Below are 23009 nucleotides of genomic sequence, written 5' to 3'. Positions count from 1 at the left end.
CCCTACATGATCTGCCCGCCACCTCTCCCTCGCCTTCTCCCACTCATCCTCTTGCTCACTTTGCTTCAGCCCTCCTGGTCTCCTTGCTGCCCTCTGACCAATGCAGGTAAGCTCCTGCTGCAGGGCCTTTGCACATGCTGCTCCCTTTGCCTGGGATGCTGTTCTCCTGGACATCCATAGGCTCCCTCCCTTGCCTCCCTCAGATCTTTGCTCAAATGTCACCTTCTCCGTGTGGCCTTCCCTAACCATCTACCCCTTCCCCCATACTCCCTGGCCTACCCTATGTCTCTTCCCCACTTTATTTTGAGCCTGAGCATTTATCATACTATTTTCACCTTTTAAAAGTGTCATTATCCCCCACTAGAATGTAAGCTCCATGAGGGAAGGAACTCAGTATTTGCTGACTGAATAAAGTGGTTGGATGATGGTGTCATTTACTGAGATAGGGTGGAACACACCAGGTGGGGGTTGGGAGTGGTGAATTCAACTGGGAAAACTGAGTTTCAGATGCCCAATGGAACATCCAAAAGGAGATATCCAGAAGGCAGTCAGAGATGCAAGTCCAGACCTCAGACTCATCTTCTGTAAATTGGCCTAATAGCCCAGCTCCCTCAGTGGGTGTACGTGGGGAAGGGGGGTCTGATGAGATTGTAACCCACGTCTGTGAGGTACCAGAGCCCACACTTGGGGTGGCAGTACTTAGCACATAGTCAACTCTCAACAAAGGGCTGCTTCCTTGCTTGTTTGCTTCCTTCTCTCCTTCTGGAACAGCTGTGATAAGCTCCCTGCAACAAGTGACAAGCTCAAAGCTGCTGGAATGCCCATAAACGCTGTGGAGAAATATGTGGTCCAGAGGAGGGCTCCTACTTCATTTGCTTCTCCCTCACCCCAGGGGAGGCTGTCGTCCAGGACTGAAGCAATGTCTGAGGTGGCAACGCCTCCTTCCTCCACCTCCCGTCCCCTCCCCTCCCCGACTCGTTATTTCCTCCAACCAGATGAGAAGCATTTTTCTCTCCCCCTTGGTGCCTTCATTTGTAACCAACCTCTCAGTGGCAAGGAGAGGATTTTAAAAAATAACTTTATTGATTTTATTTATTTTTTGTAATAGAAAAGCAATAGATGTTCTGTGTTTAAAAAAAAAAAATTGTGCAGAAAAAAGAAAATAAAAACCACCCCAAACCTTATCACCCTGACAGCAACACCATTTACAGTGTTTGGCCTTTCCATCTGGACTCTATGTGGACACCTGGGTGTTTTTGTTCCCAAATGGGGTAGGGGCAACCCAGGCAGGTACCAAGGGAGGGCCTGGCTGAGGGGACCCACGTTATCACTGGGTACATGGTCAGCCAAACACACAGCCTGTCCTATGTGCCTGGTCAGCCCCTCAAGGGGCGACTCTGGGCTCCTCACACCTCACCCCTATTTACGTATTCAACTAACCACACTTCTCTGAAAGCTTCAATATATCTTCAATCATCACCTTTCCTATTTATTGGGAACTTTATAAGACAAATGTAATACAGCCACTATCTCATTTAATCCTCAGAATAACCAAAAGGGAGGGTTCCTCTAATTAGCCCCATTTTACAGATGAGGAAACTGAGGCCTGGGGAGGCAAAGTGACTTTGTTCAAAGCACTTGGTGAGTTCAGAACAGGACCTAGGTCTCCTGACCATCTTCCTGAGAAGAATGACAAGGAGAACCACATCTTTGTGCCAGACACTCGGCACACACCATCTCATTCAATCCTCTCACTGTCCCTGACAGAAGTGGTGTATTATGTCCTTTTTTACAGACAAGGAAATGGAAGTCAGAGAGGTGAAGTCACTTGCCCAAGGTCACACAGCCAGTGAGGGGGGCACTTGAGAACTGAACTTGGATGTGTCTGGCTGTTAATGCTGCAAACAGGAGGTAGGGTTGGGAAGGGGTGAGAAGGATGAATTGTATCCTTTGGCTAAGGTGATCTCTTTGCCCCTTATCTGGTCACCCAGTGTGGGGTCTCTAGGCCCCTGGAACAGCTCAAATCCTGTCTCAAATCCCAGTCCCAGTTCCAGCTCTGATCTCACTGGCCAGAGCCAGGACCACAGGGAGGGGCTTGGGTTTAGCAGCAGCGCCACCTGGTGGCTAATTTGCTGCCACCAGAGCCTAGATCTGCTACCTGCCTATCTTGAGTCCCAGGATGGGAGGGTGGTGAGGAGGGGAGGGAGCACAGGGCTCATTCTTCCCTGCTAGGCACCCAAGCCGAGTCCACATTTGCCTGGTATAGAGGAAAAGCCAAGGACTCTGGGGTCAGACAGACCTGGCTTTGAATTCCAGCTCAGCCTGTGTGACATTGGGCAAGTTCCTCCACCTCTCTGAACCAGTTTCCACATCTGTAAAATGGGGATGGGTAGCAGTTGCGGTGGTGGTTTTGAGGCTTATGGACAACAGCTGACCCTCTGCAGGTGCATGGTGGTGCTCAATAAAGGACAATTGCCCTCACTTGACTGGGCTGTTTTCTCTGCCCTCTTTCCCTGTCATCTGACCAGGGGTTCATTGGGCTCCCCCCAAGCCCTCATCTCTGGTGATGCCTGGACTCCTGCTGAGACCAGGCTACAAGAGCCTTCTCACTCCAGGAATGGCTGGCCTTGGGAAGACACTCCGAGGCAGGGAGAATGCCTGGGAAAAGAGAAGCCAAGTTTTGATTGGAACTGGGTCTGACACATTAAGGTGGGGGACAGCCTGGGAGAGCCAGGCCTGCACCAGCCTAGGGAGGTCAAGGTCATGGGGTCCTTAGCTCTGGGTTTGCAGCACTGGCTGGCTCTCTGCATTCATATTTCCTTCTGCTCCACTCCCTGTGCCCCCTCCTCCAAGAGCAATCCGTAGCTCATTCCTCCCCCTTCACTTCCCTCAAGGTTGCCTACTGCAGGGTCCTCATCAGAGGCTCAGTGTCCACAAAGTATCAGCAAGTTATTTCATAGAACTCCGAATGGCTCCAAGGCCCCCCAGTAGCGACAAGTGGCCCTGATATATTTTACAACTTTTTTTTTTAAACTCTTAACAGCCTTTATTAACTCTTACATGCTTCCAATCATCTCCATTTTCCAAAGGCCCCTATAACTCCCATATCCCCCAGTAACTTTCAATGCCTGCCACAACTCCCAAATGGCTCCACCATTCACTGATGGCTCCTTATCGTTCCACTGGATCCCTAAACCAGTTGCCATTGAGTCGGCTCTGACTCATGGAGACCCCATATGTGTCAGAGCAGAACTGTGCTCCATAGGGTTTTCAATGGCTGATTTTGGGAAGTAGATCACCAAACCTTTCTTCCGAGGTGCTTCCAGGTGGACTCGAACCTTCAGCCTTGTGGATAGCAGGTGAGTGCATTAACCACTTGCACCACCCAGGAACTAGGACCTCCACCCCCAATTTCTCTCTCAGGTCTCCAGGGCCCTCACTTGTCCCTTTCATTCTTAGCACCTCTCACTGGCCCCAAACATCCCCTTGTCCATCTCACTGAACCCCAATGGCCTCCTACTATTTCCAGAAAACAGTGGAGGCTTCCAAAGTCCCCGTGTCACCAAAAGGCTTTTAGAGGCCCCTGAAGACCCTCAGACCTTCACCAAATGGCCTCCGCCACCACCTTCCAGCTTCTCCATGGCCCTGAATGATCCTGCCATTGCTCATGGCTGTGGTAGCACTCAGTAGCTCACAAAGGTGGTCTGTGGAAAGAGCATAGGCCTTGGAGCAAGAGACACCTGGGGCTCTCATACCAGCCCTGCCACTTTGCAGCTCCGTGACCTTGGCAGCCAACTCGACCTCTCTGAGTCCGTTTCCTCATTGGTAACATGAACACCATGCCAAGGGAACACGTCTGAAAGGGCCCAGTGTGGTTTCCAGCATGGAGCAGTTCTTCAACATCTATTTATTCCCTTCCCCACACCACTGGGGAAAGCTGGACACTTGCTCACTGATGCCCCTGCCCCATGGAGCACCTACTGTGTGCTAGGTCTGCACCAGGTACCAGACCTGACAACGTGGTGTTACCTGGACCCCTTGCTCTATCAGAGAGGTTGGGGAGGGCCACCCAGCCTCACAGTGGATAAAGCTGCATAAGGCAGAACAAAAGCAGACCAGGGATTTCCACCCTGCTCCTCCAAAGACATGTTTCTGCCTCTGCCTTTGCTCATGCTGTTCCTGCCTCAAATGCTCTTTCCTGCCAGCCTAAGCCTTCCTATCTGTCAAGGTGCAGCTCAAGTCCCACTTCCTAGGTTAAGTGGTTTCGTGTCTGGGCTCTCTTTAGACCTAGGCAAACCTTGGTTCTCAGAAGCAAGGATGGTGAGACTTTGTCTCATGTACTTTGCACATGTTATCAGGAGGGACCAGTCCCTGGAGAAGGACATCATGCTTGGTGAAGTAGAGGGTCAGTGAAAAAGAGGAAGCCCCTCAATGAGATGGACTGACACAGTGGGTGCAACAATGGGCTCAGGCATAACAACGACTGTGAGGATGGCGCAGGACCGGGCAGTGTTTCGTTCTGTTGTACACAGGGTCACTATGAGTCAGAACTGACTCAATGGTACCTAACAACAACCAAACCTTGATCCAGGCCCACGGCCTCTGTCTACCAGGAGGCATATTTGATAATCTCAGAGCAAAGAGACAGAAGGGCCTGGACAGCCCACCCCCTCTGCTGACTTCTTGTTGCCTGTGAAATATATTTCCTTCTGATTAATCCACTTTGACTCAGGGCTTCTGCAACTTGCAGGTGTATTTAATGATAGAGAATAGTATCTATTATCCCCATTTCAGAGATAAGAAAACTGAGGCTAGTAAGGGGAGATCCTGGGGCGGCTTTGGGAAAATTATTTTCTAAACTTCAGTTTCCTCATCTGCAAAATGGGGTTAGTCATGCTTACCTCTTAGATGGTAAGGATCTGATGACGGAATGCAGGCATGGCACCTGGAACACAGTGGGCACTCACTCCATAAACAGTTCTTAGTCCTCCTCTTAGCCGTCTCAGAGCGCTTGGTCCCTGGCACATTCTGCCCTTGCAGTTCCTCGTGGAGGTGGGGCTGACTGGAAGCTCTGAGAGCAGGGCATAGGCTGCTGTACCAATCTCGTGTCTCTATAAAGTTATCAAGTACTCAGGAACCCTCTGTGGCTCACACAGAGATTTTCTGAACTTTGGAAATTTATGGGATGCTTTTCCGGTGAGCCGGTGTTATCCCCTCAGACAGGATGAGAGGCCAGGACAGGTCCAGGTGAACCCTGAGTTGAGGAACTTCCGAGCTGAGGTTTGGTATATCCAAGCGGACCAGACAGGAGGGCAGATACTGCACAGTCTGCACTGTACTGTAGGCTGGCACAGCCATTTGGAGACCTCAGACACGAATTTGGAGATTTTGTCAAAATTCTGAACAATATCGTAAACACTCTTAGTGCCTGGGAGCAATTAATTCAGGATAACAATAACCAGTGTGAATACAGAGCTCTACCATTTACACTCACAAACTCACGGAATCTTCACAATCACCCCGCAAAACAAGAGCTATTGTCCCCATTTCAGAGATGAGAAAACTGAGGCTGGTAAGAGGAGATCTTGGAGTCTAAACCAGGCCTGCATACTCCAAATTCTCATCTCTTTCCACTCCTCCTTGCCTGCCACAGCCATGAGGGTCTGCCTACTCACACAGGTGCCTGAGTTCTGTGGCAACTACTCCCACCATTCGGAGGGGGCTCTTGCTTTCTTCAGGCCTTGCTGCACGAGAAACAGTAAGGCCTAGTGATTAAGAGACTGGGTTTGAGGTCAGACACAAATGAGTTCTTGTCCTGGTCCTGTGGGCAGATCGCTTGTGCCTCAATTTTCTCTGTCTGTAAAGTGGGAAAGTAATAGTGCCTAATTTATGGGGTTGCGAGAATTAAAAACTTTGCTACAACATCTAGTGCACAGTAAATAATAATTAAAAAAACCCAGTTGCTGTCCAGTTGATTCTGACTCAGGGCAACTTCGTGTGCAGAGTAGAACTGTGCTCCATGAGGTTTTATGGCTGTGACCTTTCAGAAGCAGATGGCCAGGCCTGTCTACTGAGGTGCCTCTGGCTGGGGTCCAACTGCCAACCTTTCAGTTAGTAGCCATGCACTTAACCGTTTGCACCACCCAGCAACTCCTAGCACAGAGTAGACATTCAATAAATGGCAAATCCATAAACGAAAGGCAGCGGCCCCTCCTGATCCACTGGGTGTTTCTATTCTGTAATACAGGGTTGAGGCTGCACCACCATAATAGAGAACCCAGATAGTTTTGCAAGAATGTATCACAGAGGTGATTAAAAACAAAACAAAACAAAGAATAAAACAATCTCTCCCTGCTGGGAACAACCACGTGGTAGTTTGTTCATTTCTTTAATTTTTAAAAATGAGTAAGCAGACAATCTTGTGCCCTTTGAATGTCAAATAAGAACGTTCATTATGAAAAACAGTACAGCCTTTTTTGTCTTTTAATAATACTGTAAATATCTCAAAGGATGTATTGTTTCTAATGAATATCAAAAAAGTCATTATAATGACGTGTTTCCCCTGCCCCCACATTCCCCTTCCCACCCCCAAAGTTACCCAAATACTAGTAGGAAATTACAAAAAAACCCCATAAAACCAAACTCCTCCCTCCGCCCTGCCCGATGAGTAGTGTTAAGTGTGTCAAGTGTTAAGTGCCATGTGTATGACATCAGTGTGTCCGTGACGACAGACCATGGGGTCTGAACGTCGGTGAGGGGTAGGTGGTGGAAACCCCGTAGCAGCAGCAATGGGAAGCCTCCCTCCCCAGGACCTGTTGGAAAGAGAGCAGACAAGGATGAACCCACCCATGGGTCGCAGCCTGGGCCTGCCCTCCCGAGTACACAGGACAAGAGTACTCAGTGGAGAGGTTGGACTCCGAGGGGAAGGCGGCGGCGCCTGTCTCCAAGAAGCTAGGGGGGGTCTGGGCTGTGAGTACAACAGGGCCCCCAGACCCAGACCCCTGGTGTCCTGATCTGCTCCAGGGAGCACTGGACATCCCTCTGAGCAAACCCAGGCTTCAGATGGGGCTGGCCAGAGCAGAAAAGCTGGGAGTTTAGAGTTCAGGGTGAACCAATGGATGGGTCCTCTTTAAACTAAGGTATGAATGCATTCTCTTTTCTTTGCTACAGGAAACTAAAGTCTTAGCTTGGAGAAAGCTTAAGTTTCCGCCAAATAAAACTGGGAGCATAAAGAAGGAAGACTACTCCTTCCCATCCCCAAGTAACTCAGAGTCCCAGGCAGAAACTTGATGTAAAATCCACTTAAGAGAGAAGAAGAGACCATCTGGAGACATCTGAAGCCAGGGTTGGCTGGGGGCACCACTGCCCTCTCTGGGGCTCCAGGCAAGCACAGAGGGTGCTGTGGGAAGGCAGATGGAAGGGCTCTGAACAAAGGGGAGGGAGGAAGCCCCTAGGAAGATTCTGCCTGGACCAGATGACAGGAGGGATGGGGAGGCAATGGAGAGGTAGTGGGGGTGTGGGAGAGGGAGGAGCCAGGCAGGGGACGGCACCAGGGAAAAGAGGCGGCTTGGGGGGCAGACCCCCTTGTAACTCCCTCTCCTTGGAGGCTGGCAGAGGTCCTAAGAGATAGGTCCCGGTGGGGTCAGTGGCAGGAGACACACAGCTGCCCAGGGAATAGATGGCTGCTTCCTGACCCAGAAAACCAGCCCCTGAGGTAGGGGGCTCCTGGAACAAGCCAGAACCCCCCCACTCCAGCCAGCCCCACCCAGGATGGAGAGACAGCTGAGGGTGGGAGCAGACCAAGGCCAGAAAGGAGCCACGGACCCACTTGGACTCCAGACAATGGACGGCTCTCGGATGAAACAGAGTTGTGGGGAAAACATAAATCATCATCACATCATTTCCATGATCAAACAGGGTTTTAAACGCCTGGGGGCTTTCATAAGCAGGTGAGAATAGGGGGCTGGTGGGGAGGGCAGGGATTACCCCCGGCAAATTTTTAGAGGAAACCAAGATCAATGGCAGTTGTGCAAGCCAGCAAGGTGAGCCAAGAAAATCCTGAGGACAGGCGACCAGGGAGGACCCTGAAGAGGCCTGATCCAGCCCTCCCCATTGGGCAGATGGGGAAACTGAGGCCCAGGGTGGGGAAAGGAGTACCCAAGGTCACTTAGTGAGATGGAGGTGGGGGTGGGGGGACTGCAACCCAAGAATCCTGAGGCTGGAGGGATTTTTTTTCTTCTCTGCCACACCGCCCTGCCAAGAGACTGGAGCTGGAAAAGGGGGCACGAAGGAGGAGCGACCGCAGAAAATCGAGGACAAACCTCAGACATGGGATGGTTGGTTCAAGGTTTACAAAGGAGAACAGGCACCAGTCCCACCCCACCTTCCCCACGGCCCCAAGTATAAAAGTTTTACAATATTATACACTTCTTTCTAACCCCTAGAAAACAGTGATTAAAACCACCCTAAGACAAGAATATCTTGCTAGTCACTGTACAATATTATCTCACTGTAACGGTTACTTACATGATAATCGGGGCAAGGGGGGATATGACTTTAAAACAAAGTGTACAGTGGCCGTCTTAAAACTAACTTGTTAATAAATCTTGTGCAAAACGAGCAAGCCCCTATCATTAGGTGAAGTACATGTTTCGGGGGTTCATTTATACACACGGGGAAAGGAATGAAGGAGGAGACTCCGAGGTGACTGTGGCGCTCAGAAGTGCGTCTCATTCTCAGTGATGGCTGCAATGGCCCCGTCGCCCATGAGTTTGGCATCACAGTCATTAACCGTCACCGTCCGTGGGCCTGCCCCAAGCTTGCCCTGCATTTTCAGATCGGCGCTGGGGATTGTCAACTTCCTGAGTTTCTGGATGGTTGGAGAGGAGGGGAAGAGCTGAATGAGATGGGCTGCCAGGGTCCTAGGGTCTGGACCCCAGCTCTGCCACTTATAGCTCTTTCTTTGACAATGAATTGACTTCCCTGGGTCTCAGTTTCTTCACCTGGAAAATGGGCACAATGGTGGTACCTACTCATAGCGTTAGGTGAGAAGGGAGTGAAGCAATGGGATGCGGAAGCACCCGCTGGTGTGTGATGAGGAAATGGAGGTGGCCATGGGAATCAGCCTCTCCTTCCTTCCTCCCTCCTATACATCTGAGATAAACTCTGGACGTTTTGCCAGGAGACGATGAACACCAAAAAGCCACCTGGAAGTTCTGCCAGGGGCTTCCAGAGGCCAAGGTGTCAAGGTTCCCTCTGGGCATGTTCGGTCCCAGATGAGAAGAATTAACCAACTGCCCTTGACTGACATTCTCTGCAGGAGCCAGAGCAAGACTCACTTGGGTGGGGATCAAGGGGCTTGAGCAGGCTTGAGAAAGGGACCATCCCCCTCAACTCACTCTTTCTGGCTGATTACACAGCTGTTTCTCGGGTCCAGGCCCCTCAGTGGGCAGACGGGTGGGGTGAAGCAGACTCTGCGCTGGCACTCCTGCCTGGGCCTCTGTGCCCACCTCCACCCTTGTCTCCCTCTGGCCCTGGCCTCGGTGACAAGGGTCAACTCCAAGACCCCTGGGGTGTCGTGCTGGGGCAGAGATGGGGCCTGCAAAGGGGAAGCCATTGGGCACCCTATGTATGCTCAGGGGACAAGAGCACAGACTCTGGAGCCCGCCCCTCCACCATTTAGAGGCTGTGTGCCCTTGGGCAAGTTGCTTTACTTCTCTGTGCTTCAGTTTCTTCATCAGTAACATGGGTGATAAGAGTCTCCACCTCAAAGGGCTGCTATGAGGATTAAATGACTTAGTATTCGTAAGCTGCTTGGGACAACGTCTGGCACACAGCAATACTCCCTTTGCTAAATAAACGAGGAAACGGACGCCACCTGGTTCACTGACAGGTGGAAAGGGGAGGAAAGCGTGTGCTCTGGGTAAGAGCAGTCTGCCAACAGGGGACCACACAGCACATGGTTCCATGGATACGCAATGTCCAGAAGAGGCAAATCCATAGAAGCTAGAAGTAGATTTGTGGCTGCTGGGGTGGGAACAGGGATTAATTGTAAATGGGCATGAGGGATTTTATCACAGTGGCGAAAATATTCTAAAATGGAATTATGGGCATGGCTGCACTATCCAGCAAAGTAAAAATCATTCAACTGTACACCTGAAGTGGGCGAATTTTATGATATGCAAAACATACCTCAATAAATGTGTTTCAAAAAATTTGGCCTGCTAGTTTTTGGCTGTATGATCTTAGGTGAATAACTGAATTTCTCTGAGTCTCAGTTTCCCCCATCTGTTAAATGCAGAAAATAGTGCCTGTCACTCTGGGTTGTTCTGAAGACTAATGAGATAGAACTTGCAGAGGGCCTGGCATGGAGGCGGGCCCAGGGTAGGTGTTCTTCAAATGCCTGACCCTTACCCTTTGCCCTGGGAATGGGGCCTTTAATTGACAGAATAGTAAGAACTGACGCTTACTCACTCTCTGGGCTCCAGGTCCTGGTCCAAGTGCTTTTCATGTATGAACTTAATGAATCCTCACCACAACCTTTATAAGTTAGGTACTGTTGTTATTCCCATTTTACAGATGAGGAAACTGAGGATGTGCTGATCAGAACTGGCTCACCCTGAGGCCTGACAGAAGCAAGAAGAGCTGCCTCCAACACCACTGTAAGGATGACCACCTGCCAGGGAGGAGCCTGCCACCACTTCCCTGAGAAACAGGCCAGGGGAGTGTTTCCATCATGCCCATTGTCCAGAAGAGGAAGCTGAGTCTCAGAGAGGTGCTGGGACTTGCCCTGGCTCACCAGCCCTCTGGAGGCAGAGCCATGCCCTCCCACATCGCCCCCCCACCCCGCAACACCCACCCCACCAGGGCAGTCTCACCTCGGACAGTGTCCCCTCCGTCTTCCACACCTTGATGAAGATCCAGAGCGGGATGCAGAGCATGGAGGACAGGGCCATGAGCCAGCCGATGCCATAGCCCCAGGCTGGGTAGGTGTAGATGTTGTTGTACTTGAGCGGCTTGTACTTGACCAGGAAGAAGATGAAGATGCCCTGTGGACAGGCGGGAGAGAGGTCACGGGAATGGCCTTCACCCTGCTTACCCAGGCCAGGTGGGTGGTGGTGGGGGACTTGGAGAGGTGAGGTCCTGCCCGGGTCTCACAATGAGTTTGAGGAAGAATCACCTGGCAGCCCTGTCCCACCAGTGTCAGATGTGCAGCAAATACAACTGTAGCTCCCAGACCCCCACAGATCCCGGGACAAACGCCCGGGGCCTGCAGACCTCTCTGGGCTGTGAGACCCTCCCCGCTTACCCCTAGGAGCTGCCTCCTCCCCAGCCTCTGCCCAGCCAGGAATCTTTCTTTTCTCCTAGCTGTTTCTGGGGGCTGGTTTCAAAGCTGCTTTTCAGAGCTACAATGGTGTGTGAAGATGTTTTGAGATCCTACCAGTGCCAAGAAGTGGGTGAAGAGAGATGGGTTGTTTCATTTTATTAAGCACTAGCTCACAAAGGCCCCTCTGTGGTCAGGTCTGAGGGCCAGAGCACAAGCTTTGAGCTTGCCTTCACAATTAACAACAAAGCACAACATTCTCACATCCTCTCACAGACCCCGCTGGGGTGGATCTCGGCCGCCCAGTTCACCTGTCCAGAAACCAAGACCCTGAGTAGGGAAGGGGCTTGCTCACGGTCACACAGCAAAGTAGTGGCTGAAGTGGGATCCAAATGAGGCCCCTCCCTCACCAAGCCCAGACTGTCCCATGACTCCCATTTCACAGTGCCAGGGGTCTCGTACACAGAGAGAGGCCACCGCTGGGACACTGGGTTCCGTCATTCCAGCCTGGGCGGGCGGGGGGCTCTCACAGCTCTTCCCAGGGCTCTGGAGTGGAGAGTGGGTGGCCGGTGGGTGGGCTGGAGGGGGCTCCTGGGTGGGGGCCCTTACCGCACAGATTCCAGGTGTCACAACCTTCCAGCACCATTTAATGAGGGACAACGGCCGATAGCCAATCATGTCTTCAATGTTCTCATAGAACCTGTTGCTTCCTGTCCAAAACAAGACACACACACCCCAGAGAATTTTTGTACAAAGCTTAGAGGACAAGCTAGGAGAATTTGCTTTCCCCAGCCTGAGCCCAAGAAATTGCAGTGGGGACCTCATCTGCAGCTTAAAAACTCCCCAACTTCACGTGTGTGAGGTATGTAAGGTTTTAGAATAAACTGCAGTAGGAGAGATTCTGGTCTGATAATGGGAAGAACTCTCCTGACCAATGGGTGGTTAAGTATAGGAAAGGGGAGGAGTTTCTGGGGAAAGCCAACGGATGCTCCCTTTGAAGAAGCAGGGCAAAGGGCTTGCTGACTTGCATGGGAAGTGTGGTCTGCAGGAGAATCTGTTCCCAAGGGACACCATCACCAAGTAACCCTGCCTTGCTGGTTTGGCTTGGGGACCAGGAGGAGGAGAAGGCAGGTGTTGACTGAGAACCAGGTGCAGTGTGGACTACTTTGCCTACATTGGCTCTGCCTACTTGGAGATATAATGATGATTATCCCATTTTACAGATGGGGAAACTGAGCCTCAGGGCAGCAGGACTTGCTCTGATTCCCTCCACTGGCTGGGGAATGTAAAAGCAGGAGCATCCCCTGACAAGTGGGAAGGGGCCAAGGAGTCCTTGAGGAGAACAGGAGCAGGCAGACGTGGACAAAGACCAGCCCTGAGAACCTACCTCAGCCCTGGGCAGCAGCACCCTGGGCTCTGGCCTGTAGCAGGGTGTGGGAGGCCTTGCTGTACTCACCATACACCCAGCCGATACAGACACACTCGAAGATGGCCACAAAGAGAAGGCACATGCCACTGGCAGCGTAAGAGTCGAACAGCTGAAAAATATACATGCCGCCCTATGGGGCGGGCAGACAGAACAACAGACGGACACATGGGAGAGCAGGGTCAGTCCAGTAGTCCTCTGGAAGGGCCCCTCAGCTCAGCCCTGTGGGCTACCATTGGCCAGGCTCTTAGGGGGCCACTTCCACTGGGCAGACTGCTTCTCCCTCATCTGACAGGATCTTGTTCCCTCACACCTGGGTGTCCCCACATCCCCTAATGCACCGTCCTCTGGGTGCAGATGTTTCCTCTTGTCTCAGCCTCTCACTCCCCAGCTCCCCAAGGGCCAGAGAGCCGGGACTGACGCTGCACAGAAAACCAGGCTCCAGGTTGGGCAGCATCAGCGCGCCTCCAGACGGCCTAATAGCCTCTTGACTGCCTCTGGCCTCGCCTTCTCCAATGCCTCCCACACACGAGCTCTGAACATGTAAAGCCAACCATGCCACTCCCCAGCCTACACTTATTCTTAGACTCCCTCCAGCATGCTAGCCAGGGTTGTCACCCCTGCTCCCCCCTCATCGGCCTCATATCCCCACTGGCCACACTCAACATGCTCCCTCCTGGAGCCCACTGGACAGTCACACTTCTGTGCCTTTGCACACACTGTTCCCTTTCACTTGTTAAGTCCCTTCAAAGGGCAGGTCAGATGCCACCTCCCCTGAGAAGCCCTCTCTGACATCTTAGTCTCAATCTTTCCTCGGGCTACCCTAGCACATTTTATGGACTCAGTTAAAAAAAAAAAAAAGCATTCTCTCATCAGCTTCTCTGTGAGTTCTGAGCTCCTGCAGGGGAAGCCTCCACAGCAATCCCCTTTGCTTCTCCAGCCCTTAGCATAGGGCCTGGCCCACAGAAGGTGCATAGCAAACCTAAGTTTTGTGTAGTGTGAGCTCCACAAAGGAGGGACTCTGACTGTCCCCAGCTGTGTCCCAGTGTCTGGTCCACAGTAGGTATGCAGTCAATCTTTGTGGGATGAAGGAGTGACTGGGGGCCAGCTCCGTAATGCACAGATCTGTGATGTTTAAGTTCAGTGGGAGCTCTGGGAGGCGGAAGCTCAGCTGGCCAGGTGATGGGGGAAGGCTTCTGGGGGGTGGTGGTGTCTGGAGGCGCTGAGGAGAGGAGCCTGGCTACAGAGCAGGGAAGAGTTGGTATCTACCAAGAAAATCTACATAACACAATGAGGGAGCTTAAGGGGCACATTAAAGAACGGGGGAAATAAAAATGAAAAAGGGAAGAAGGATCAGGTTGGGGGGATCCAAATGCCAGAACAGGGGTTAAGAGGCCAGGTCGATGCACAGCTGCCACAGGGACCCATGTGCAGTTGGGCTCTGCTCCCCCTTCTCCTACAGCCTCTGAGGCTTCCTCCTATGTACACAGACACCCCTCCTGGGACTTGATCAGTCAAATCAGTCATCTTTTCAACTAGCTCACGGGTAACATCGCAGCTGCCTGCAGGGGCAGGCAGGTAATATAAATGAGAAAAGTGGGCCGGGTGTGTGATACCAGGGAGTGGTGGCGACTGTGGCTAACGGACAGCACAGGCCCCACCTGGCCACACAACTCTGGTGAATTGTTATTGGGCGATGCAGGCCTGGATATGGCTGGATCTACAGATTTTCTGGGAGACACCAGAAATCCAGGTTTTCTTGGGAAATCTTTCTACCTTTAATTGTTAGCAACATCTTCATGATTTTACTGAATACTGTGAGGGCCAAGCAAAACAGATCTCCGAGCCACAGCTGGTTTGGGGTCTCGCATCAGTGATGGCTACTGTGGATATCAAGGTCTGTGGGGGCAAGGAGCAGGTCTGAGGCATGTCTGAGACTAGCTTAGGGCTTGGCTTTCTGCTCGTTGGTTAGGCCACTGAGCTAAGTCCCACGACCACCCTCCCAATTGCTCTCCTGAGTGTCTCCTTCTATGAACAACACACATTAAAACAGAAAAGAAGATGAGATGCTTACACAGTGCTCACCAGGCACCAGGCTCTAACTGATTTCCATGTCTTGAGCCAGTTGGTCCTTTCCAATAGGATTACAATTGTGGGGCACTATTGTTACCCGCAATGTTCATATAAGGAAACTGAGGTGCACAGTGGAGAGAACACTTGTTGAGGTCATCCAGCTACTAAGTCAAGGGGCTGAGGATTGAGTCCAGGCAGCCCCTACTCTAACTGCCCCACCCCATGCCTGGAAAATAAGAAATCTGTGGCCTATTCTCCCCCAGAGCTGAGCTGTAAATGTGCATAAATGAGGTAGAAGATCCTGCCAGCAATTACTCTGAAGGCCATGGCTGACAGGGCCCATTTGGCAACTTCACTTCCCTGGTGTAATCGCGCAGATATTCCTGGTGGAGGCGGAAGGTTGGCATGTGAAGCCCAAATGTCTACTAATTAATGTGCAGAACCCAGGCCTTGGGTGAAGGGTGGGCATCTGGGCTCTGAGGGCCAGGGTGCCTGGGGAAGGGGGGCCGGGGGGGGCCCTCTACCCATCTGCCTGCTCCTAGCTGGTGGTATCCATCCGATGCCGGCCCCTCTTGTAACCTGTCCCTGCGAGCCTAATACATCAGGTTAACCCCTCAATTTGTACGTGACAGAAGACTCTACTTTGCGTAATTAATCAGCGCTTAATGAGGCCCTGCTCACTGCAGTGCTGGTTTCCATGCATGGGGAGAGATGAGGTGGAAACGGGAGTTGCCGTACCATTCATTTGCTCACAGGCTGATTATCACCCTCATTAATGTGACTATGACCGGGAGCAGTGGTAACATCAACCACTGTGCACTGAGTGCCCATCCTGTGGGCAGGTTCTGAGCAGACACTGAGGGCACAGAGCCAGACAAGGCCCAGCCTGTTCTCATGGGACTCACAGTCAGGTGGGGCAGGCAGGTGGGCAGAAGGATTGTTATAATGTTCGGGGAGATGCTCCACTGAGCTTTGAACAATATGCTTGGGGTGGGGGTAACGCAAGAGGGAGGAAGTGCTGAACTGGGGGAGGAGGGCAGGGGAGGCTTCCAGGATGAGTGGCATCTGAGCTGAGAAGTGGAGGACGAGTAGGTTCAAAAAGGTGGCATCCACCCAAATGTTTTCTAGGGCACTCTAGGGACCAGCAGTTATTTTTATCAATCCCGAGTTCCCTCATTTCCTATAAAACCTCTTCTTGTCTCTAGGCAACAGTGTTTTGCACCCCCCCCCTTTTTTTTTGTTGAGTATGGAGAGGAAAACGCCTCATTTCACCTTCCCAAGATACTTGAGAAAGCATTTATTAGATAGGATGTCCTCCAGGAAGGTAGAAAAGCATGGTTTCATATGACAGTCTTAATTTAGGCATCATGGTCAACCCCCACATGCCTGCAGATGCAGCAGGGACATTCACAGGGGGTGAGGATAGAGCACACAGTGCCTGAAGGCACCAAATACCATCATGCATGTCTATTCTCAGGCATGTCCCAGAAGAGCTGCTCTGAACTTCAGGCCAATAATAGGGAACTAGCTTAGGGGTTGGAGTTCCTGGGCAGTGTAAACAGTTACACGCTTGGCTGCTAACCAAAAGGCTGGAGATTCGAGTCCACCCAGAGTTGCCTTGGAAGAAAGCCTAAGTGATCTACTTCTGAAAAATCAGCCATTGAAAATCCTATGGAGCATAACTTTACTCTAACACACATGGGGTCACCATGAGTCAGAATCAATTTGGCAGCAACTTGTTAGTTTAGGGGTTGGGAGCTGACACTATCCTCTTCATCCAAAAGTTCCTGGTGCTCACAATTGCCAGATAAACCCAGTATCTCCCCCTGTGAGATTTTGTCCCCTCTGCTAACAAAGCAGCAACCTTTAGCAGAGCATTTACACATGTAAGAGCTAAGCGCTTAATGAGAACTTTTATTTGATTCTGACAGCAGCCATTAGGAAGATGAGAAAACTGAGCCATAGAGAAGGTACTAGACCTGTGCAGGGTCACACAGCTAGCCAATTGCAGAGCTGGGCTTTGACGTCAAATCCTAACTGAAAGCCACACTGTCCATATCACTCACCTCTGTTAACATTATGAGGCCCAGAAAATAAGAGATGATCGACAGGGCCAGGATGAGCAGCTCCCGCCGGTAGCCCCTCCGGAAGACCTTGGGGTTCATGTCCACCACGGCAGTCACCAGGCTTTCCACGCACACAAACTGGATAGGGTACAGAGCATGGTGTGAAACCCAGGAAAAAGGCTGTTCCTAGTGGCCCTGGCTCTGGGCATGTATAGCAGGCCTACACCCTTGATCCTTCCCAGGGGCCTTACCCTCATCCTCATACTCATTCACACTGACTGATGGCCCAAGAATCATAACACTCCCGGTACATACCAGCTCCAGTATGCCCACTTAATAGATGAAGATGCTGAGGCTCAGAGAGGGGAAGTCACCTGTCCAAGGCACTCAGCAAGGAAATGGCAGTCAGGACTTGAACTGGGGTCTCCTGACTCCAAATCTAGTACACCTACTCCTCACTTATCAACTATATCATTATATGACAACTCGCATTTACAACAATAGTAAAAAAATCTACTATCCATCTATTTTGTGCATTAATGAGGTGGCAGGCGTGGTGGGAATAGCCGCGGAGATTCGCCTCCCTCAAAGAGGGTCTCTAGGCGACCTCTAGGAAGCTGGGCCATGCTGCCTTGTGCCCTCCACTCCCTCCTGCCGGCAGGGGCATCGGATCCAGCCCACAGCCTCCAGGTGGACACACGGGCAGCACTGAGCCAGTGGGTGCCTGTTCTGGGTTCCCAGCTCCAGTGCAGCCCAAGGCCCTGCAGTGCAAATCTGCCATGGGGTGAGAAGCGAGGAAAGAAAGAGGCATTGGAGAGGTTGTTTGGAAGAAATGCGTGTGAGTTTAATGACATCCCAAAGTGAGCTGAACTGGGCCCGAAGCCTCTGCTTCAGTGGGGTTGGGTACATGGCCAGGCTCCCAGCACCCTCACAGGAAGCCCTGAGGCTGCGTGACTCGCCAGGTCTGGAGCCTGCTCTGAATGCAAGTCTTGCAGGGGTGGGAGTGAAGCCCTGGAGGCGGCTCCACAAGGAAAGATCCATTACAGGAGGAAGTTGAAGTGGTTAAGCCATGGGCCCTCCAATCACACAGCCCAGCTTTATCCGGCTTTGTCTCCTCCAAGCCTCCTTCTCTGCAGAAGAATAATCCATAACTGGACTTGTCAGTGATGAACACATAAGCAAATCTTGGCTGTTATTATTCTATGATCATATTTTCTAAATAAAAAAAAAAAAATCAGACAAATGGATGGTCTGAAAACAGGAAAAAAACCATCCATTTTTGCATAACACCGATTTTCCCATGATGACCTGGTCTTTGGAACATAACCATGTCGATAAGTGAGGAGTGGGTGTATTTCTCTTCTCCTCCACACTGCCTCTCATTGCCTATGTGCTGGGCCCTGTACTGGGGTCCATGGTTTAGACGAGACCCAGGCCCTGCTGTTGAGGCAAGACAAGGGTCTTGGAACTACCCAACAGCTAAGTTCTCTGCTGGAGGTGGCAGGCTCTGGTCAGCCTCAGGACAGGATTTTGATTTGCTTGTTCTTCAGGACTGTGATGGTTCCCTGTCCTTTCCTTCTGGTAGGAAAGCACCCCTTGACCAGCAGGATTGAGGGGAGGCCAACACCCAGCCCTTGTGTTTCCACTGTGTGAGTCTTTGGGCCCCGGCCAAACTGTGCAGGCCTAGATGGCAGAGCCTGAGCCACAAAACATCTGTATCCCTCTGGGCTAGCACAGGGCTGGGCACACGTATCAGTTCAATTCCTACTTACCTATCAACATCCCCAACACCCCACAGTTCCTGTACACTGGACCATCCTCTGGATCCACACAGCACATAGGGGAGATCTCCTTCATGACACTTTCCCTGATGGCTTTTCCTTGCCCTTCATTCAGGCTGAACATCCCCCTCCTCAATGCCCCAGGCAACCCCTCACTGTGGCACCCTTGCTGGTTTATAGCTGTCCTCCTTCTAAGAAGGGGAGACCCTGAGGGCAGGGACCCTGTCATTTTCATCTATTTCTAGTGCCAAAGTCCCTGTGTGGTGCAAACAGTTAAATGTCGACTGCTAGCTGAAAGGATGGAGGTTCAAGTCCATACAGAGGTGCCTTGGAAGAAAGGCCTGGCAATCTACTTCTGAAAAATCAGCCACTGAAAGCCCTATGGAGCACAGTTCTATTCTAATGCACATGGAGTCACCACGAGTCAGAGTCAACTCGATGGCATCTTTGCCCTGGCACAGAAGAGATGCTCATAAAATGTTTGATGAATGATAATAGCATCAAATACACATTTGCCGGGTGCTGGGCTTTGTTCTAAGTGGTTCACATACATTAGTTTATTTAATCTCTATGGGGTGGGTATTATTATTCTCACCATTTTATAAACGAGGACACTGAAGCGTAGGGAGATAAGTAACTTGCTTGAGGTCACACAGGTATTATGTGGCAGAGGCAGGATTTGAAACAGGAAATCTTGTTCCAGAATCTGGTCTTAACCACTCTGCTTCACTGCCTTGAAGAAGGAAGGGAGGAAGAAAAGAAGGAAGGGAGAGAGGGAGAGAGGTAGGGAGGCAGTGGTGTCACAAGGGGGGTGTGGGGGTGCAGACCTCACTGGGTGACACTATCAAAGGAGGGTGACACAAAAATGACTGTCTATAAAATTTTTGTGCAGTGTTTCAGCAGAAATTTAATATTTATAAAAATATCCCTATAGTTAGTTATAACAACAAAAAATTTTTTTTGTAAGCCCAGCTTACATGTATCAATATACCTACAGGGCTAAAACTCTATGTTAATTTACTTTTTGAGCCTTCTAATGTGCTCTGGTCAGAGCTGTCATTATTACCCAATTACAACCATGCTTCAGATCACGCAGTCTTGTCTGCACGCACTACAAGCACACACTTGAGAGCTACAGAACAGAGGTGCCTGGCATATCTAGGGTCGCTGGTCTAGGATTAGACCCAACTCCATTTTGCTTTGCGCTCCTGCTTCTGCTTTAAAATTATAACCTTTGTAGTATTTTCAACAGTTCACTGAACAATGTGGCTATGCTTAAAGAAGTCCAGGCTATGCTTAGATAAGTCCAGGCAAGCCCAAGGAGAGTCCAAGAAAACTATCTTTACCAGAATGTGGCTATGTGTAGGCAAGTCTGGGCAAGCCCAGGGAGGGTCAACCAATCAGAATCTTGCTGGGAGGTTCCTGATTGTTCACTATAACTATCCCTGTGAAGTAGCCGCCCCCTGGATTTGCTGGTTCTCACTTTATGTGAGCTAACATCTCCCCATTCGAATGTTCCTTATGCTTTCAATAAGTCTCTGTTTTACTTTAACAAAGTCTGAGAGATTTACTCTAGCACATTTCTTGGCGTAGTTGGCAGGATTTGAAGGCATCTTATCTTCAGCGAATTCCAAGAAGTTGAGGACCTGGAGCCCGGCGCCAGCACAAATTCTTGGGAGCTGCTTCAGGTAAGCTGCAAATCAAGCCTCCACTAATTGCGAAGGCTGCTCTTCAAGATTTATTGTTAAGCTCCCCATTCTTACTCTTACTTTCTGTTTGCTATCTGAACAGTTTGATGAGTTCTTCGAGACTGCCATCTAGTAGTAGAATGCTGTGGCAGAACGTTATTCGAACCTGGGTTTGAAAACAGTCCCAACTCTATTTTTCCATGACACATTAGGCTATTATTGCTTGTTCAGACTGTTTGCATGTACAGATTACTTAGTAAGAGGGGGAATGCCACATCAAAGGTCCCAGTACAGTTTTGTAGGTTGATTGTTGGAATACGCTTACTAAGGGAAATTTAGAGGATCAATGGCCATTGTGGGGCTCATTTGACCTCAGTAAATTAACTTTTCTGTGAAGCAAATTGGACTCTAAAAGCTTCCGAGTAAAACAGCCATAGTGGTAAGTCTATTTTAATTGGTATTTGAAAGCCTCTAAATGGCATCAGGACAGTAAATTTGCACACTTACAAGACACTGTTTCTAACCAGTCCAAACAAATTAAGAAATTGCAATGTCAGAACTCTACAACTTTTTTGGCCATTTCTTCCGCTACTGTCTCTGACCCTTTTTCTGATCCCTCTACCTCTTCTGCTTCTCCTATACTTACTCCCCTTTATCCACCCTTACCTTCTTACACTCCTGCTGAAATGCCTTTTAAAATTACCTTTACCCCTTGGTCCAAAGCTGAACTTTGTGCAATCTTAAATAGTTTTCCCAGTCCACATGAAGACCCCTACAAATTTACTGAAGAATTTAAGATTTTAACAGCCACTTGTCAGCCAGGGCTATCTGATTTGTTCCAATTAATACAACTATGCTACCAGGACCTGAAGGGGCCTATTTGTGGACAGAAAAAGCTGGCTGGGACCATACTCAACGGTCTATAACCATAACACCAACTGCTTCTGCCACCCAACTCCTAATCCAAGCTAGAACAATGTATAACAATCTTATTAAGGCTGTTTCTAAAGCCTTCCCTTGAATGAGTGATTGGGATAAAGTTCAAAATTGTAAGCAAGAAAAAGATGAAAGCATTTTTAATTACCGGGATAGACTAGCAAAAACTTTCTCAGAACATTTTGGTTTATTGCTTCCTGAAATGTTTATGAATGGCTTTCATCTAGAAGTCTCTGCCCTAGTCAAATGCCACTGATTAGACTGGGAAACAGCATTTATCACTGAAATTACCAACCTGACCTACAAATTGAACCAGAATTTGGAACTAGGAAAGCAAGCCAAACAAAACTAATTGATGGCTTCATAAGATAAATTAATGGCTTTTCAATTACAACAGTTGCAACCTCTTAACCACAATAAATTTAGAGCTTATACAGGGACTAAACTTAAACAAACTGAAGTTTGTTTCTATTGCAAAAAACGTGGACACTTTAAGAAGGATTGCATAAAATTTAAAAAAATAAAAATAAAATGGGCACCTCATCCTTTAACAGTCCTTCCACTAAGGCCAAATGAGGAAGTTCTGAGGAACAAATAGAGGCTTTTCCAATGGTGGTTTTAAATTCACAAGAAGAAATTGTTATCCAAATTAATGAGAATCCTGCAAATTTTTAATTGACCTTGGTGTCACCCTCTCAGTGATAAACCCCACATGTTTACAAAAGCCTCTACCCCAGAGTAATAAAACTTCTAAAATTATGGGGGTTGCTAATCAAGAACAAATTTTCTACCTATTTTAATTAGTATATCAAGTCTTTTAAAAGACAGCAAGAGAAAAAAAATAGTAGCTGCTTTAAAGTACTTTCAAGTTGGCAGAACTAGTATACTTAAGGTCTAAAATAAGAGACTAGGTCTCTAGCCATCAGAATGAATTAAGTTCAAAAAGAACGAAATCAAACACTTCAACCTCAGAGCTTAACATCTTTGATAAACGATCCTGGAACTCGCCCCCCTCCCCTTACTGGGATGCTGGTTTGGAGTTCATATTTTAAAATACTGTAAGCTGAATATACTAAAAGTAATTTGGAATTTCAGTGATCACTTTGGGAAAATGAGATCCCATCTGCTGTTTTTTTTGTTTGTTTTTTTTTTCCGCCTTCTCTTTGGGAAAATGAGCTCCCATTTGTGTTGTCTTTTCTTTCCTCTTTCAGAAACTTTTGTTTGGTGGTCAGGTTTGTCAGAGGGTCTAAGAGTCCCCATCTGAGGCTCTTGCAAGTTAATAAGTTTTATCTAGAACTTGTTTTTCTATTGAATTGGGTCGATCTTACCAAAGAATTGTGGTACACATTTTAAGAAACTGGGTTGTTCATATGTTATGTGGTATTGTATAAGCCTGGTCTTTGAGCTGGCCTCACAGATGGTGAGTTTATGTGGTTTTCTGTCTCGTTTTGTTCTGAGAGTTTGCCTCTGGTCTAGACAATAATGTCTGAGTTTCTGTCTTGTATTAAGTTGAAGGCCATGGCTGGTGTGTCTCATAGGGTTGTCTAAAATCTCAGTTCTTTTCCCCTCCAAGAAAAACTGCTTTTTGCATCTGTCTTATGATTTGGACTTTTAGTAGCTGCTTTGATAAACTTTGATATAAACTGGTCTATTTGAAAACTGCACTGAAAAAGGATAGGTTGTTTACATTGATTAGTATAGCAAGGTTTTAAAAAG

The 23009-nt window shown here is 49.3% G+C and overlaps 1 protein-coding gene across 1 annotated transcript in view; it reads right to left on the bottom strand.

Annotated features, from left to right (window-relative positions):
- Positions 1–8658: 8658 nt before the first annotated feature.
- The window catches only part of SLC6A11 (solute carrier family 6 member 11), a 187180-nt gene continuing 172829 nt past the window's right edge, over positions 8659–23009 (bottom strand). The window contains exons 10-14 of the mRNA XM_004368330.1: positions 16889–17026; positions 12780–12882; positions 11933–12033; positions 10878–11048; positions 8659–8869 (exon numbers count right to left, since the gene is read on the bottom strand). Of these exons, the coding sequence (XP_004368387.1) occupies positions 8717–8869; positions 10878–11048; positions 11933–12033; positions 12780–12882; positions 16889–17026 (666 nt within the window). The 3' untranslated portion in view covers positions 8659–8716. The remainder of the gene's footprint in view (positions 8870–10877; positions 11049–11932; positions 12034–12779; positions 12883–16888; positions 17027–23009) is intronic.

This window comes from Trichechus manatus, unplaced genomic scaffold (genome assembly GCF_000243295.1).
Source record: "Trichechus manatus latirostris isolate Lorelei unplaced genomic scaffold, TriManLat1.0 scaffold00001, whole genome shotgun sequence".
Taxonomy (NCBI): domain Eukaryota; kingdom Metazoa; phylum Chordata; class Mammalia; order Sirenia; family Trichechidae; genus Trichechus; species Trichechus manatus.
Note: the sequence above shows the minus strand (reverse complement) of the source record. Positions and strands in the feature narration are given on the sequence as shown.